The following is a 14,366-nucleotide window of genomic DNA, read 5'->3' as shown; positions in this document are numbered from 1 at the left end:
GTGATGGTTCATACAGTCGTTATGGTATCTTCACTGTGAATATCTTCATTTATTTGTGACGGACATTGTTACCTTACAAGTTTCACTTGTGGACTTCTTTTCAATTTTCATATTTTTTCACCTTTATTACCCTGTTATGTTTTGATTGTTAGTGATTCGTACATGTTAAGACCTGCAGTAGTTATGGTACTGCGGCCTTCTTTCCATCTCCCAATCACCGAGCATAAGTGATTATCGCTACCATAGGAGGTAGAGGGATAGTGGAGATGAATGCAGTTTCCAGGATGATTCCTCCAATGGTTAGAATGTTCCCCTCAAACATGAGCTTTATTGAGAGGGCAGGTTACTTATATACACCAAAAAGAAATACTTGAAGTAATCAGATGGACGATGACAAACTCCTCCCACAACATCATACAATGGTTTTACTAACGAGCAATAGACCTCTTTTAGGAGACAGGCGGCTGTCTCCGATATAATCCACATGAGTTAATTACTGGTCATTTACCCAGACGAGGTGACTCAAAGATAAGCTCTTCTCACCTGCTAAACAATAGAAATTCACACAATGAACACTTCTTGAGAGACAGACCAAAGTTCATTTACATGACACCGAAGACGATATTATCACAGCAGGTTCTGCCTGGGAGATATTGAGATCAGTTAAGGAATAAACCAATTATCTCCAGGCAGAGAGCGCCCCAATTTTCCCAAAAGTTGGAACACCCCTTTTCCACACAAGGTATCCCTGCCATTGCATATCCCCTGATAGCCCCGATCTGGGGGACCAACCTATCCAAATTTCACCCAGATCGGTCCAGGGGTTCTTAAAAAACAAACAGAACTTATGAGAAAATACAGAATAAAGTCTATTTTCTTCACAATACACATTCACTGTTGTATTTATTAGTGCTACATACAGTATATATATATTTCCATGCATATGTAAATGGTGTTTGCACCACACGCGTGAGGTATCTCCTGTGAATGTTATAGCGAGATAAATATTTGTAACACTAGACCTCCACTGTAACTCTAAACTGTTAACCTGTAAAGCCCTGTACACACAATCGGATATCTGATGGAATCTAATCCGATGGATTTTTTCGTCGGATATCCGATGAAGCTGACTTTCATCAGTCTTGCCTACACACCATCAGTCAAAAATCCGACCGTGTCCAACGCGGTGATGTAAAACACTACAACGTGCTGAGAAAAATGAAGTTCAATGCTTCCGAGCATGCGTCGACTTGCTTCTGAGCATGCGTGGATTTTTGACCGATGGACTTCCACACAGACGATCGTTTTTTTCTATCGTTTTTTTATCCATAGGAAAAATGTAACACATGTTCTATTTTTTTTCACCGATGGAAAACAAACCAATGGGGCCCACACACGATCGGTTTGTCCGATGAAAACTGTCCATTGGTCTGTTTTCATCAGACAAACCGATTGTGTGTACAGGGCTTAATACTTTTTAAATGGAGATTTTGAAGTTTTGTTGTTTGTCGCCATTCCACGAGCGTACACAATTTTAAAGCATATAATGTTAGGTATCTATTTACCAACATCATGTTTTACATTTTACCAAAAACGTTTGGTTATTTGTTGTGTTGTGCATTAAAGATTCATTAAAGTGTATTTTTCCCCAAAAAAATTGTTAAAAAAACGCTGAGTAAATACTGTGTGACATAAAAAATTGCAATGCTCACCATTTTATTCTCTAGGGCCTCTGCTGTAATGTTTGGGGGTTCTAAGTAATTCTCTAGTACCAGCGGGGTGCGGGGGGTGCACTCCGCACCGGGTGACACCCGCTAGAGGGGTGACACCATCCCGACTCTTCTGAGAGTGAGGAGGGTCCTGGCCAAACATCTCTAGCGCCGCAGCCGCGCTTTCCTGGTCTGCGTGTGTCCTTCCTGCCTCCAACTTCCCTGCTGCGTGCTGAGCCTGTCACATGTGCCTGCACTATCTCAGCCCGGGCCGCGCGGCTGCACACAGTTCTCATCTCTTCAGCTGCCGCCCGGGACGTGTGTCTGCGTGGCCTCAAGCTGGTGCTGTAACAGGAAGGGAGCGCCGGGAGGGTGTCAGCATGTGTTGAGGGGGTGACCGCCGCTGACCCGAGGTGAGAGGAGGGGGAGATTGCCATGGTGTCGGTACGCCACCAGTGTCTATGTGTAGTCTGTGCTGGTCTGATGATGGGGGGGGGGAGACTGGACACAGCTAAATATATATATATATATATATATAGCCTGGGGGTGCTATGGGAGGCGAGAGGGGGTTCGGCAATGAGGGGGTCTATGCTTATGGAGAGGGGGCCTGCATTGAGGGGGGTCTATGCTTATGGAAAGGGGGGTCTGCACTGAGGGAGATCTATGCTTATGGAGAGGGGGCTTGCATTGAGGGGGGTCTATGCTTATGGAGAGGGGGGTCTGCCTGAGGGGGATCTATGTTTATCGAGGGGGGCTGCACTGAGGGGGGTCTACTATGCTCATGGAGAGGGGGCCTGTGCTGAGGGGGATCTACCATGCTTATGGAGAGGGGGCCTGCATTGAGGGGGCTCTATGCTTATGGAGAGGGGGGGGTGTTTGTACTGAGGGGGATCTATGTTTATGGAGAAGGGGGTCTGCCCTGAGGGGGATCTATGTTTATGGAGGGGGACTGCACTGAGGAGGGTCTATGCTTATGGAGAGGGGGGTCTGCACTGAGGGGGGCTATGCTTATGGAGGGGGTTTGTTCTGGTGGGTGTCTATGCTGATGGGGGGTCTGCACTGATGGGGGAGGTCTATGCTGATGGGGGTCTGCACTGAGGGGGGTCTGCACTGAGGGAAGGTCTATACTGATGGAGGGGGGTACGTACTTAAAGGGGGGGGGGTTATATTGAGGAAAATGAGTCTGTACTTAGTGGGGGGGGTCTATAATGAGAGAGGGTGGTCTGTACTGAAGGGGGACTATAGTTGGTCGAGGGGGGGGGGTGACACCAACCCTAGTGACGACACTGTCTAGTACTAGGAAATAACTGAACAAAAGGCAAACAAGCATTGCAAAATAATCTCTAGAAATATCTTAGGCAATAATTAAGAATGTTGTTTACCGTTTGACATGTTTGAATAAGCACGCATACCCATTGCTTGGAGCCAAAAGGATCTCGCTGGGGCCGGAGACACAGCAGTTCTTATACTGGTCAATGAGCTTGTGATGTAAATTCCAGGAGCACAAGGAACAAAGACTGTGAATTGTGTAAGAATCCCTATTGGTTGGGAAAGAGGAGTGGGGAGGAGTTACTAAGATATCCTAACAAACAGAAGACAGATTTCCTCATTCTGAAGGAGATCTGAAGAAAAGCAACATTTGTAGCCACTATGTGGACTATGGTAGCCTCCGTATTGTGTCTGATGACCTCTCTTACTCACACTGAAGAGACCTGCCCAGGTAAGTCCAATCATAAAACTGTAGAAGGGACAATTTAGAGCAGTGATTCTCAAACTGAGTGCCGTGGCACACTATAGGGGCAGATCCTCAAAGGCATTACGCCGGCGTTGTTGATACGCCACGTAATTTTAAATTTTGCGCGTCGTATCTTTTGGTTGCTATCCACCAACCAGATACGACGGCATCTGTCTTAGATCCAACAGGCGTATGCCTTCGTACGCCGTCGGATCTAAGATGCAATTTTCCGGCGGCCGCTGGGTGGCGTTTCAGTCGTTTTCCGCGTCGAGTATGCAAATTAGCTATTTCCGACGATCCACGAACGTACGAGCGGCCGCCGCATTCTTTCACGTCGTCTCTAGTCGGCTTTTTTCGGCGTATAGTTAAAGCTGCTATTTGTTGGCGTACGTAATGTTAAGTATGGCCGCCGTTCCCGCGTATAATTTAAAAAAATTTAGTTCGCGTAAGTCGTCCGTGAATCGGGCTGGACGTAATTTACGTCCATGTCAAAACAATGACGTCCTTGCAACATCATTTAGCGCAATGCACGGCGGGAAATTTAGGGACGGCGCATGTGCAGTTCGTTCGGCGCGGGGACGCGCTTCATTTAAATGAAACACTCCCCCTACTCGCCGCATTTGTATTCCGCGCCGTTACGCCGCTTGAGATACACTACGCCGCCGTAACTTATGGCGCAAATTCTTTATGGATTCGAACCAAAGCCAGGTAAGGTACGGCGGCGTAGCGTATCTCAGATACGATGCGCCGGGGCAGATCTTTGTGGATCTGCCCCTATAGGTTTTTAGGTGTGCCATGGGAGTTTAAAATTGCTAGCCTTTTGAAACCTTTAACATATCGAAAAATGTAATGGTAAAGTAAAGTGGATGTAAAGCCACTCTTATCCTTTCTAAACTACTGCCATAGTGCTAATCTATACGGATATAGATGCCTCCTGCATGTATCCTTACCTGTCCAATGTCTCCCCTCTGTCTGTTATGAGAACTGAAAAACTGCAGATTCTGTGGGTGAATCTGTTGTCTGGAGCTCTGTGGGTGGAGTCGTGATGTCAGTAGACTCCCCGCCCACCTCTACACTCCCCTTGTCAACATTCATTTTCTCCTTTGTATTACTTACACTGAATTCTGCTATGATCACTAACATCCAGTGAAAATCCAGAAAAGTAATCACATGACTTCAGAAAAGGAGTGGGGGGTGGGAATTTAAAAAATAATGCCTGTCTCAAGCTAGTGCATGAGATATGTAAATAAACTGTCATTCACAGCAAGGGGGAAGAACAGACAAAAGTGTTCTCCTGTTTGTCCGTTTATCTCACTGAAAAAAAGAAAAGAGGGTTGCTCAGAGCTAGATTAACTCTTTGTGTAGGGTGACCAGACATCCCCGATTTGTGGGGACAGTCTCCGGATTGAGGACACTGTCCCCGGACCAAATCTGCCCCTGGTTTTGTCCCCGGATTGGATTTGAACAGGGGCTGGGGAGATGTCAAAGACAGTCAGTGCAGAATTAAAAAAAAATAATAATTCTGAATCACACACCCCCTCTCCTACTAGCTTAGGGGGTGTATTTTTTCCCCATTATCTGTGCCCCTTTCTTATGATCATGTGCTGGTCGGAGCGGAGGGAATATTTCTTCAGTTTCAGGTGCTGCCCATTCAGCTCCGCTCGCATGTTCTTCTGCCTTGGTTCAAGTCCCGGCCAACCGCCTACCTATCTCCTTGTCTTCCCTGGCGGAGTGATCTTCCTCCGCTCTCCACCCAGTAGTACCCGGGGCCCGAAGAGTAAGACTTGACAGGCTGTGAGGCGGGTGGCAACGGGCAGAGAGTCGTTGATTGCCGCCATTACTAGTAAAAAAATAAATAAAAGTATGTCCCCAGATTTAATTTTAAAAATCCGGTCACCTTATCTTTGTGGCAAGACTGGGCATAGATTATAGGAAATATTATACTATACATTGTGACAGCAAAAAATAAAACAAATTCAAGTTTACGTCCACTTTAATGTCACAAAAGTTAAAAAAGTAACATGCATAATAATGTAATCTCTGTCATTTAATGGTTCCTTTCGTAATGCGAGACTTGTGCGAGATCTCAGGAGAACTCGATCGCTCTAATTATATTATAATACTAGAGACCGTTCCATTTGTTTGTTCCGTTTGTCGAATTTGGAGCCTTGCTTCAATCCGATTTGCTCTTGAAAGCAGGCACATCCTTCACAGTAAATTGAAAATTAAGGGGTAGATTCACGTAGATCGGCGTTTCTTTGTGCGGGCGTAACGTATCCTATTTATGTTACGCCTCCGCAACTTTTACAGGCAAGTGCCGTATTCTTAAAAGAAAGTTGCGGCGGCGTAGCGTAAATAGGTCGGCGTAAGCCCGCCTAATTCAAATTGTGAAGAGGTGGGCGTGTGTTATGTAAATCAGGCTTGACCCGACGTGATTGACGTTTTTCCTGAACGGCGCATGTGCCGTCCGTGGAATTTCCCAGTGTGCATTGCTCCAAAGTACGCCGCAAGGACGTATTGGTTTCGACGTGAACGTAAATGACGTCCAGCCCCATTCACGGACGAATTACGCAAACGACATAAAAAAATAAAAAATTTGACGCGGGAACGACGGCCATACTTAACATTGGTACGCCGCACTTACGCCAACATATAGCAGGGGTAACTTTACGCTGGGAAAAGCCTAGCGTAAAAGGCGTAAATGTACTGCGTCGGCCGGGCGTACGTTCGTGAATTCATGTATCTAGCTAATTTACATATTTAGACTCGTAAATCAGCGTACACGCCTCTAGCGGCCAGCGTAAATATGCAGTTACGATCCGACGGCGTAAGAGACTTACGCCAGTCGGATCTAATGGAAATCTATGCGTAACTGATGGAAATCTATGCGTAACTGATTCTATGAATCAGGCGCATAGATACGACCGGCCGGACTCAGAGATACGACGGCATATCTGGAGATACGACGGCGTATCTGGAGATACGCCGTCGTATCTCCTCTGAGAATCTGGCCCTAAATATTTATGTAAAAATAAATAAGTTCTTCAGCACAAAAATTGTTAAATCTTTTCAGGTGTGCCGATCTTTTTGGTGCATCGCAAGACAAACAAGTTTGAGAGACACTGGTTAAGTAAGGCTGGGTTCACACTAGAGAATGTAGAGGCTCACTGCAGGAGTCCGGTGTGTCTCCAGTCACTGTTTCAGGTCCGATTTCAGACCCAAATTTTTGGGCTGAATTTGGACCTGAAACAGAACAAAGACACACAGGGCTCCTGTACAATTCGCACCAGAGCCGCTGCGGAGATGTGTGAACCAGCTCCATAGAGAGTCGATCACAATCTTCTGCTTTGCGAATTGGATGCAAAGAAAACCACATCCAATTCGCAAAAGTGTGAACCCAGCCTTAGAGGTTCTTATTGAAATTAGATGCCATTTCAGATGATCCAATGCTTATAGGGCATTGTTCTACTACTGTTCTTTTCCCTAAAGATAAGCTGGCACTGGGATTGCCTAACATTCTTCCAGTGAGGATTGTTTTTTGCATCAAGATGAAGTCAAAGCAGATGGAATTTGTTCTAACAAACGTTATTTAAAAGTATGATAAACAATATGTCCTTCCGTTATAATCAGAATATGTTACTAGTTATTAATGCCTTGTACACACGATCGGAATTTCCGATGGAAAAAGTCAGGCGGAATTTTTTTAATCTGATATTCCGACCGTGTGTGGGCTTTGGACTTTTTTCCATCGGAATTTAGAACGAGATCATGTTCTCTTTTTTTTTTTGGCTGGAAAAAATTCCTATCGGAAATTTTGTTTGTCTGTATGGAACTCCGACAGAGAGAGGTCTGGGGGGCTTCAGGTGCTGACGAACAAAAAGAAAAAAGAAAAAAGGGGGATGTCATCCGGGCCCCTACAGGTACTGCCTGTACCCCCCCTGATGGTGGCACTGATCGTCGCTGTAACCCAGTGCCATCGACAGACAGGAGGATAAACTGTACCTACCTACAAACAGTAATGTTGGCTATATGAAGCTACACCTTTAATTCACTGTCTTTGAACTTAAAGCGGGGGTTCACCCTATCGACGGGAAAAAAAAAAAAAATTTTTCTTTTACCTTTAAATCAGGCATTGTAGCGCGAGCTACAGTATGCCTGTCCCGAATTTTTTCCCCCCATACTCACCTTGTAGTCGTCCATCGAAGATACCGGGGAATGGGCGTGCCTCTGGAGACGGAGGATGATTGACGGCCGGCTCTGGCGCGTCACGCTTCTCCGGAAATAGCCGAAATAGGCTTGGTCTTCACGACGCGTGCGCATAGCCTGTGCGCAGGCGCCGTGAAGAGCCGAGACCTACTCCGGCTGTCTTCGGGGAGAGTGACGTGCCAGGGCCGGCCGTCAATCATCCTCCCTCTCCATAGGCACGCCCATTCCCCGCGGGAGCCGAAATCTACGATGGACGACTACGAGGTGAGTACGGGGTTAAAAAAATCGGGACAGGCATACTGTAGCTCGCGCTACAATGCCTGTCTCGATGGTAAAATCAAGTACGAGAGGGTGAACTACCGCTTTAAGGCCCCTTCCACATGGGGAAGACTCCATTGGAGTCTGTCTGCTCAGTGGGGAATCGCTCTGTTTTTTTGGAGCACACACAGACACAGCCCGCTCTCTTCCATGGGCAGTCAGATGTAGACGGAGTGCCGGTCCATTTACATCCGACTGCCATCCGATCTGCCAGACTCTTGTTAGTTGTTAAGATCGGATCAGATGTCCTTTGACGCCTGCCATAGAGGAGACTGAAGGGTTCGATCGGTTCCGCCTGAAAAACTGACAGGGGCACCGATCGGTCCACTAATGTGATAGGGGTCTTATGGAAAAGTGTCTTTAGAATACCAAAAAAATGATTTCATAGGTTGCTTTGAAGGTACATATAGAAGAGGACTAATGCACATTATCTTTTCATGTATTAGTGAATTATGTTAAATTAATATCACTGTTGTCTTATTGTTTATTCTGGTCCTCTAAATTATATTTCCCTACAGATGTAAAACTTGTTGGAATTGAAGGCTCTGACAAGTTGGCTATACTTCGTGGATGTCCTGGGTTGCCTGGACCTCCAGGCCAGAAAGGTGAACCCGGTGCTCCCTCAGAGAAAGGTTAGTTGACTGTACAGTAGAACCTTGGATTACGAGCATAATCCATTCCAGGAGAATGCTCGTAATCCAAAGTGCTCGCATATTAAATCAAATATCCCCATTGAAGTCAATGGAAACGAAAATAATTTGTTTCCGCATTGACTTCAATGGTATGCAATACCGCATGCGGCCAGAGGCGTTGGGGTGCCGGAGAGCATTGAAAAAGGCCGCAAAGGACAGTTTGGCTGACCTCGGCAAACCTTGGAAAGAATCAGTTCACGAGCCTTTCCGAGGTTTGCCGAGGTCAGGCGAACTGTCCTTTGGCCTTTTCCGTGCATTTCCAAGCGGCGACAATCGGCTGCGATCGGCGCCATTCGGCTCCGGCGCCCTCCACCTCAGGCCAAAAGAGTTACTGCACACCACTTTGGCCTGAATCTTGCTCGTTTTGCGAGACAACACTCGCAAGCCAAGTTAGGATTTTTAGAAATACAGTGCTTGTATTGCGAAACGCTCGTTAACCGCGTTACTCGCAATCCGAGGTTCCACTGTATATGAATTCTCACATAGAATATACACAGGAACCTTTCTAAGGCTCCATACACACTGGATGTTAAAATAATGTTATACAAATGCCAGTAGCTTTGCAGTGAGTCTTTCAAAGTTTTGTAATGTTTTTGCAATAGCGTTTTTCCGCGTTAGTGTTTTTTAGCCTTTATTTTTTAAGATTTTTTTTATTCAATTTTTTTTAATCTTATTTTAATGAGCCACGTTTTTGAGCGGTTTTTGAAGTTTATCAGTGTTTATGAGTGATCAACGTTTTTAAGACCATTTCTTTCTTACTTTCTGCCCAAATCTCCATTCAGGCTTTCAGTTAGAAAGCTGGAGGTAATGTCAATGAACTATGAGAATGCTGATCAGCGCCCTCATATTCCATTGAGAACTACAAGTAATTCTGCCGTGGTGGAAGATAGGATTTTTATTTATTTACCGATCTCTGCAGAAACCCCCGCCCGCTGTCTCATGGGGAGCCAGGGGTTTGGGGGTGTGGGCTGCAGAACATGTTACATGTTACACCCTAAATATGGGTGTAACGTGTTCAAAAGGTGAACTTATCCTTTAAGTATAAGGGTAGAGAAATAAGGTGTAATAAAAATCAGTTTAGATTTAGTTAATCCTATAATGTTTGCTCTCGTTGAATGCATGAGCTCTCAGCAAATGTAGGCTCAGGGTATAGACTAGCATGGTAAAGCCAGACATGGTTTCCTTATCATTGTGGTTACTGGAACAATGAAAAATTAAGCTAAATATTATTGCAACTCTTTCCTACCAGGGCCAAAGGGAGAACATGGGAAAGCTGGACCTGCCGGGTCGCCAGGTATGGTTTTAGGTGTCTTTGTCAAACCTTTTGTATATCAGACTTTGATTTCATCTGTCAGACAACTGCTTGGTTTTGAAGATGTTCCTTAAGGTGTTTTTTTGATTTGCCACCTGGGCCCCATTAGAGTGATTATCTTCATATCCCATAGACTCAACAGGAAGTGAGAGAACCCCTCTTACTTTTCATGGTAACAAATATCCCCATTAGATGATTTCCCCCTCTATTACTGTTCTGGTGGCAACTTAAAGTTTTGTATCTAGCCTGTCACACTTGCTAAATCCCTCTAAGTATATATCGTGGACCAGTTGTCTTCAAACTACGGCCCGAGGGCCACATGTGACCCTTTGTTTGCCTTTTTCCAGCCCCTGCAGCACTATTCCTCCCACTAACACCAACAGTGGGTGTGACAAACGCGAGTGTCAGATCCCCGCCCTCCGCGCTAACTTGAAACAAAGCACAGGCCGACCTCCCACCACGCTGTCACTTGCGTAACAATGCCACTCTCAGTTGCGCCCAGCACAAAGATTTTCCAGCTTGCGGGACCACAATCTAAATGCCAGCAGCCTGAGAGCGATTGTTACTGGGCTAATGGCACAATTAACCCTTTTAACTGCCACCACCGACCTTTGATGAGGAAGACTCAGTACTCCCATTAATTAGCAATACCAATTATGATTTTAGAATAAGCGTCTGCAGTACACACTGTCACCACAGACAGGTCTGCTCAGAGGCCTTACTCTACAACAGTAGCGCTCTTCAAAAGGCAGGTTCGTTTATAGCTTGCATTAAGAGGTTTAGAGACAAGGTTAACACTTTTCAACATAAAAGGTTTATTACGAAAAGGGCAAACTTGGTGCAATTAAGTGTTACAGAAAAATATGTTTTAAAGAGATAACGACAATATACAGCCACAAAGTAATAAGGTAGAATTAAAGAAGAAGAATACTTGAAATTAATGTCAAAGGGTTGATCAGAGTTCGATCGATGAACTGGGTAATCGGTTCTCAAACTTGTCAGATGCTCCTGCTTGGATAGTAAAAGGAGAACTCCTATTGACTTGGCATCTCCTCTTTTCTGTCAGATCAAAAAGGGGCGTTGACACGACCAGTGACCAATTGTCTGGTCATCTGATTTAGGGGTTGGTTACTGGGAGGGGTCCACATTCATGCCCATATGCCAGGTCACTTTGTGATCCATTTTCATATCTCTGCAGCTCGAATGTTTACAGACTAACAATATTCATTTTATTGTTCAGCGTGATATTTGCTTTAAGAAAAGTCCAAACATGACAAGTTTGCCATTGTTATTCTACCTAGAACGAATAAATGGGGCCAGGGGCCTTCCACATAATTGATCATATTCATGTCTGGGCTTGAAACGTTACAAATTATCTGAGGAAACTAAATATGTCCATTGTTTGGCTGTGCTATGAGTTAGCTGGAAGTTATGAAACCTTCCTAACTTTCATACTTATTCCACAGTTTAAGCTTTATGTGTACTAAGGCATTTTTACGACTGGGGTCTGCTGATTCTCTGAGGGGAGAGGGTGACAGTTTTACGACAGGCCAGGAACCCTGCCAGGGGACCTTATCTTGAACCTAGCTTGGTTCTGCTTCTCTGATGAGATAACAACTCTTTTGAAGTAGAAAGCCTATGAATTACTGAGCATAAGGGAGGGAGGGAGTGAGTTCATTTCCACTGCTTACACTGTTTGAAAATCGTACAGCAGCCATGACAGCTTAACTAACAACATGGCCTCTGCTACAGCTAATCGTGTGCCCAGTGCGTGATATCATTACAGTGGGCTCTATGGATCGGGCAGAATTCCTCTAATGGACACCGATGATGGATGGGGCACTATTCCTCTCACTAACACCAATGATGGAGTATTGTCATCGATGCCAGGACATGTTCTACTCCCATTGTCAACAATCTGGCCCCTCTAAAGTTTGAAGGACAGTAAATTTTTTTTAACTTGAATACTTTTTTTTTTTATTTTGTATCTTTTCCTTTCTTTACAATAAAATAAAACATATTACAAGCAAGAATCATCACTTCTACATAGAAAATTACATAGTTACATGCATTCAGAGTGACATTTATCCTGTTGCCTATATGTATAATATCTTAACCTCAAACCCCTCCCCCCACCCCACCCCTTTCCCCTTCCCCCCCCCCCCCCCCCCCTGGGCAGCGCCCATAACGTCTTATTCCACAAGCAGAAAAGAAGAAATCAGCAGAAGAGAAAAGAAAAAAAAAAAAAAAAGAAAGGAGTAGGGGAGAGCGAGTCCTATATGGCTTATTTGTTATTTATTTAAAGTTACGCGTCTTCAGTTAAATTGAGGAGATATCCAGTTTCAGCAAGCTTTTTACTTTTACATCGGGAAATCTATATGTTTCATCCAAGGTCCCCATACTTTTTCTAATTTTCTGTAATTTCCCTGTTTAATAAATATCACTCTCTCGCATTCTATTAGTCTGTTTATTGTTTCAATCCAATGCTTGACACATGGGGGATCCTGTGCCTGCCATCGCTGAGCGATTAATTTTCGTGCCTGAAATAGGCCTCTTAGCACCCCCTCTAATGTCCCCTGAGGAAGACTATCGTCTTCCATGTCTCCCAAGAGGCAAGTTCTAGCCCCTAGCACCAATGAGGTTCCAAAAACACCATTAAGCTTATTGATGACCTCAGTCCAATATCTGAAAAGTTTTGGGCATCTCCAGAACATATGGACGAGGTCACCTGTAGCTTTACATCTAGGGCAATGATCGTCCAATTTCCAGCCAAATTGGTGCATTTTTTTTGGGGTGTAGTATACTCTGTGCACCAAAAAGAGGTGAGACAGTCTCTGCGCAGGGGCAATAGACACCAATACTCCATTTGCCAAGATTCTGTCCCATCTCTCTTGGGTTATTATCCCCAGGTCTCGTTCCCAGCTTTCTTTACTCTTTAAATTGCCCTTTTGATTTATAGCCCTATCACTCAGATTATTGTATAATTCAGATATCAACCCTTTTGTTGAGGTTTTTTTGACTAATTTATTAATGACAGGGGCCTTATCCATGATTAATGGGAGAGACTTGAACTGGGTCTGAATGGCGTGTCTAATCTGGAGGTATTTAAAAAAGGTGTTATTTGGGATGTTAAATTCTAGTCTTAAATCTGAGAACGTCTTTATTATATCCCCTTTATACAAATGGAGCAGTCTTGTAATCCCCTGTCTTTCCCAGATACCACATTTCTCTACCCCCTCGATTTCTGGTAGGTTTTTATTATGCCATAGGGGGGCAAACTCAGATATACCGCAATAGCCCAACAATGTTTTTACTGTCTTCCACACCTTGTTAAGCAAAACAGTAGTCGGGCATTTATACGTAAATTAATTTGCCTCCATGGCTTCTATTAATCTTCTGTGTGGGGCCCCTGTCAACATTATTTTAAAGCGGTCTTCTCCGTAGTCCAAGCTCTCGCAGCCTGCAATATGTTGTAATTGAGATGCAAGAAAATAAATTCTTGGATGCGGAACTGCTATCCCTCCCCCCCCGGCCGGCAGCTGCATAGTCTTAAGTCCAATTCTTGCCTGCCCACCTTTCCACAACAATTCACGGAATAATGTCTCCAGTCGTTTGAACCACCCTTGGTTAATCCATACTGGGGAATTGTGTAGAATATAAAGTATCTGTGGGAGCCAAACCATTTTTATCAAGCTGCATCTCCCGGCCGTAGAGAGAGGGAGACGCCCCCAAATCTCCTTCTTCTGCTTGAGCCTGGACAGCAGAGGGACCAGGTTCATTACAATGTATTCACTTACGTTTCGTGTAATCCAGATCCCCAAATACTTGAATGAAGTCAAAGTTTTCAATTGGGGCATGTCGGCGGCCACTTTATATCGTTCCGTATCGATTAATAGCAAAGCCGACTTGTCCCAATTGATGTTTAACCCAGAGAACCCTCCGAACCTTTCCATCATTTGCACCACTGGGGTCAATGAATTATTGACATCTCCAATAAAGAAAAGAATGTCATCTGCGAACAATGATATTCTGTCCTCTTCTAAACCTCTTTTAAAACCCGAAATATCTTCCTTGCCTCTAGTTTTAATAGCTAAGGGTTCCATAGCCAACGCAAACAAGAGAGGGGACAGGGGACAACCCTGTCTCGTTCCTCTCTCTAGTTTGAACCGGTCTGACGTTACTCCATTGATCTTAACTTTTGCACAAGGTTTATTATACAGGAGCTTAACCCACCTAATAAAAGACGGGCCAAATCCAAAAGCCTCTAGTGTTCGCCATAGATATGACCACTCTAAGCTATCAAATGCTTTGGCAGCGTCTAACGCCAATAATGCCCGAGGTGTCTCGTTGTCAGTAGGGATCTGAATATTTAGAAAGACCCTCCTTATATTAAG

At 44.6% G+C, this 14,366-nt stretch overlaps 1 protein-coding gene across 2 annotated transcripts in view; it reads left to right on the top strand.

Annotated features, from left to right (window-relative positions):
- Window positions 1-3,303: 3,303 nt before the first annotated feature.
- Window positions 3,304-14,366, top strand: part of LOC120945175 (ficolin-1-like) — a 32,794-nt gene continuing 21,731 nt past the window's right edge. For both annotated transcript variants that reach the window (XM_040359098.1, XM_040359097.1), the window contains exons 1-3: window positions 3,304-3,429; window positions 8,487-8,600; window positions 9,910-9,954. In XM_040359098.1, coding sequence (XP_040215032.1) covers window positions 3,360-3,429; window positions 8,487-8,600; window positions 9,910-9,954 — 229 coding nt within the window. In that variant the 5' untranslated portion in view covers window positions 3,304-3,359. The remainder of the gene's footprint in view (window positions 3,430-8,486; window positions 8,601-9,909; window positions 9,955-14,366) is intronic.

Source organism: Rana temporaria, chromosome 7 (assembly GCF_905171775.1).
Source record: "Rana temporaria chromosome 7, aRanTem1.1, whole genome shotgun sequence".
Taxonomy (NCBI): Eukaryota; Metazoa; Chordata; class Amphibia; order Anura; family Ranidae; genus Rana; species Rana temporaria.
The sequence above is the reverse complement of the archived record's forward strand: the minus strand, read 5'-3'. Positions and strand labels throughout refer to the sequence as shown.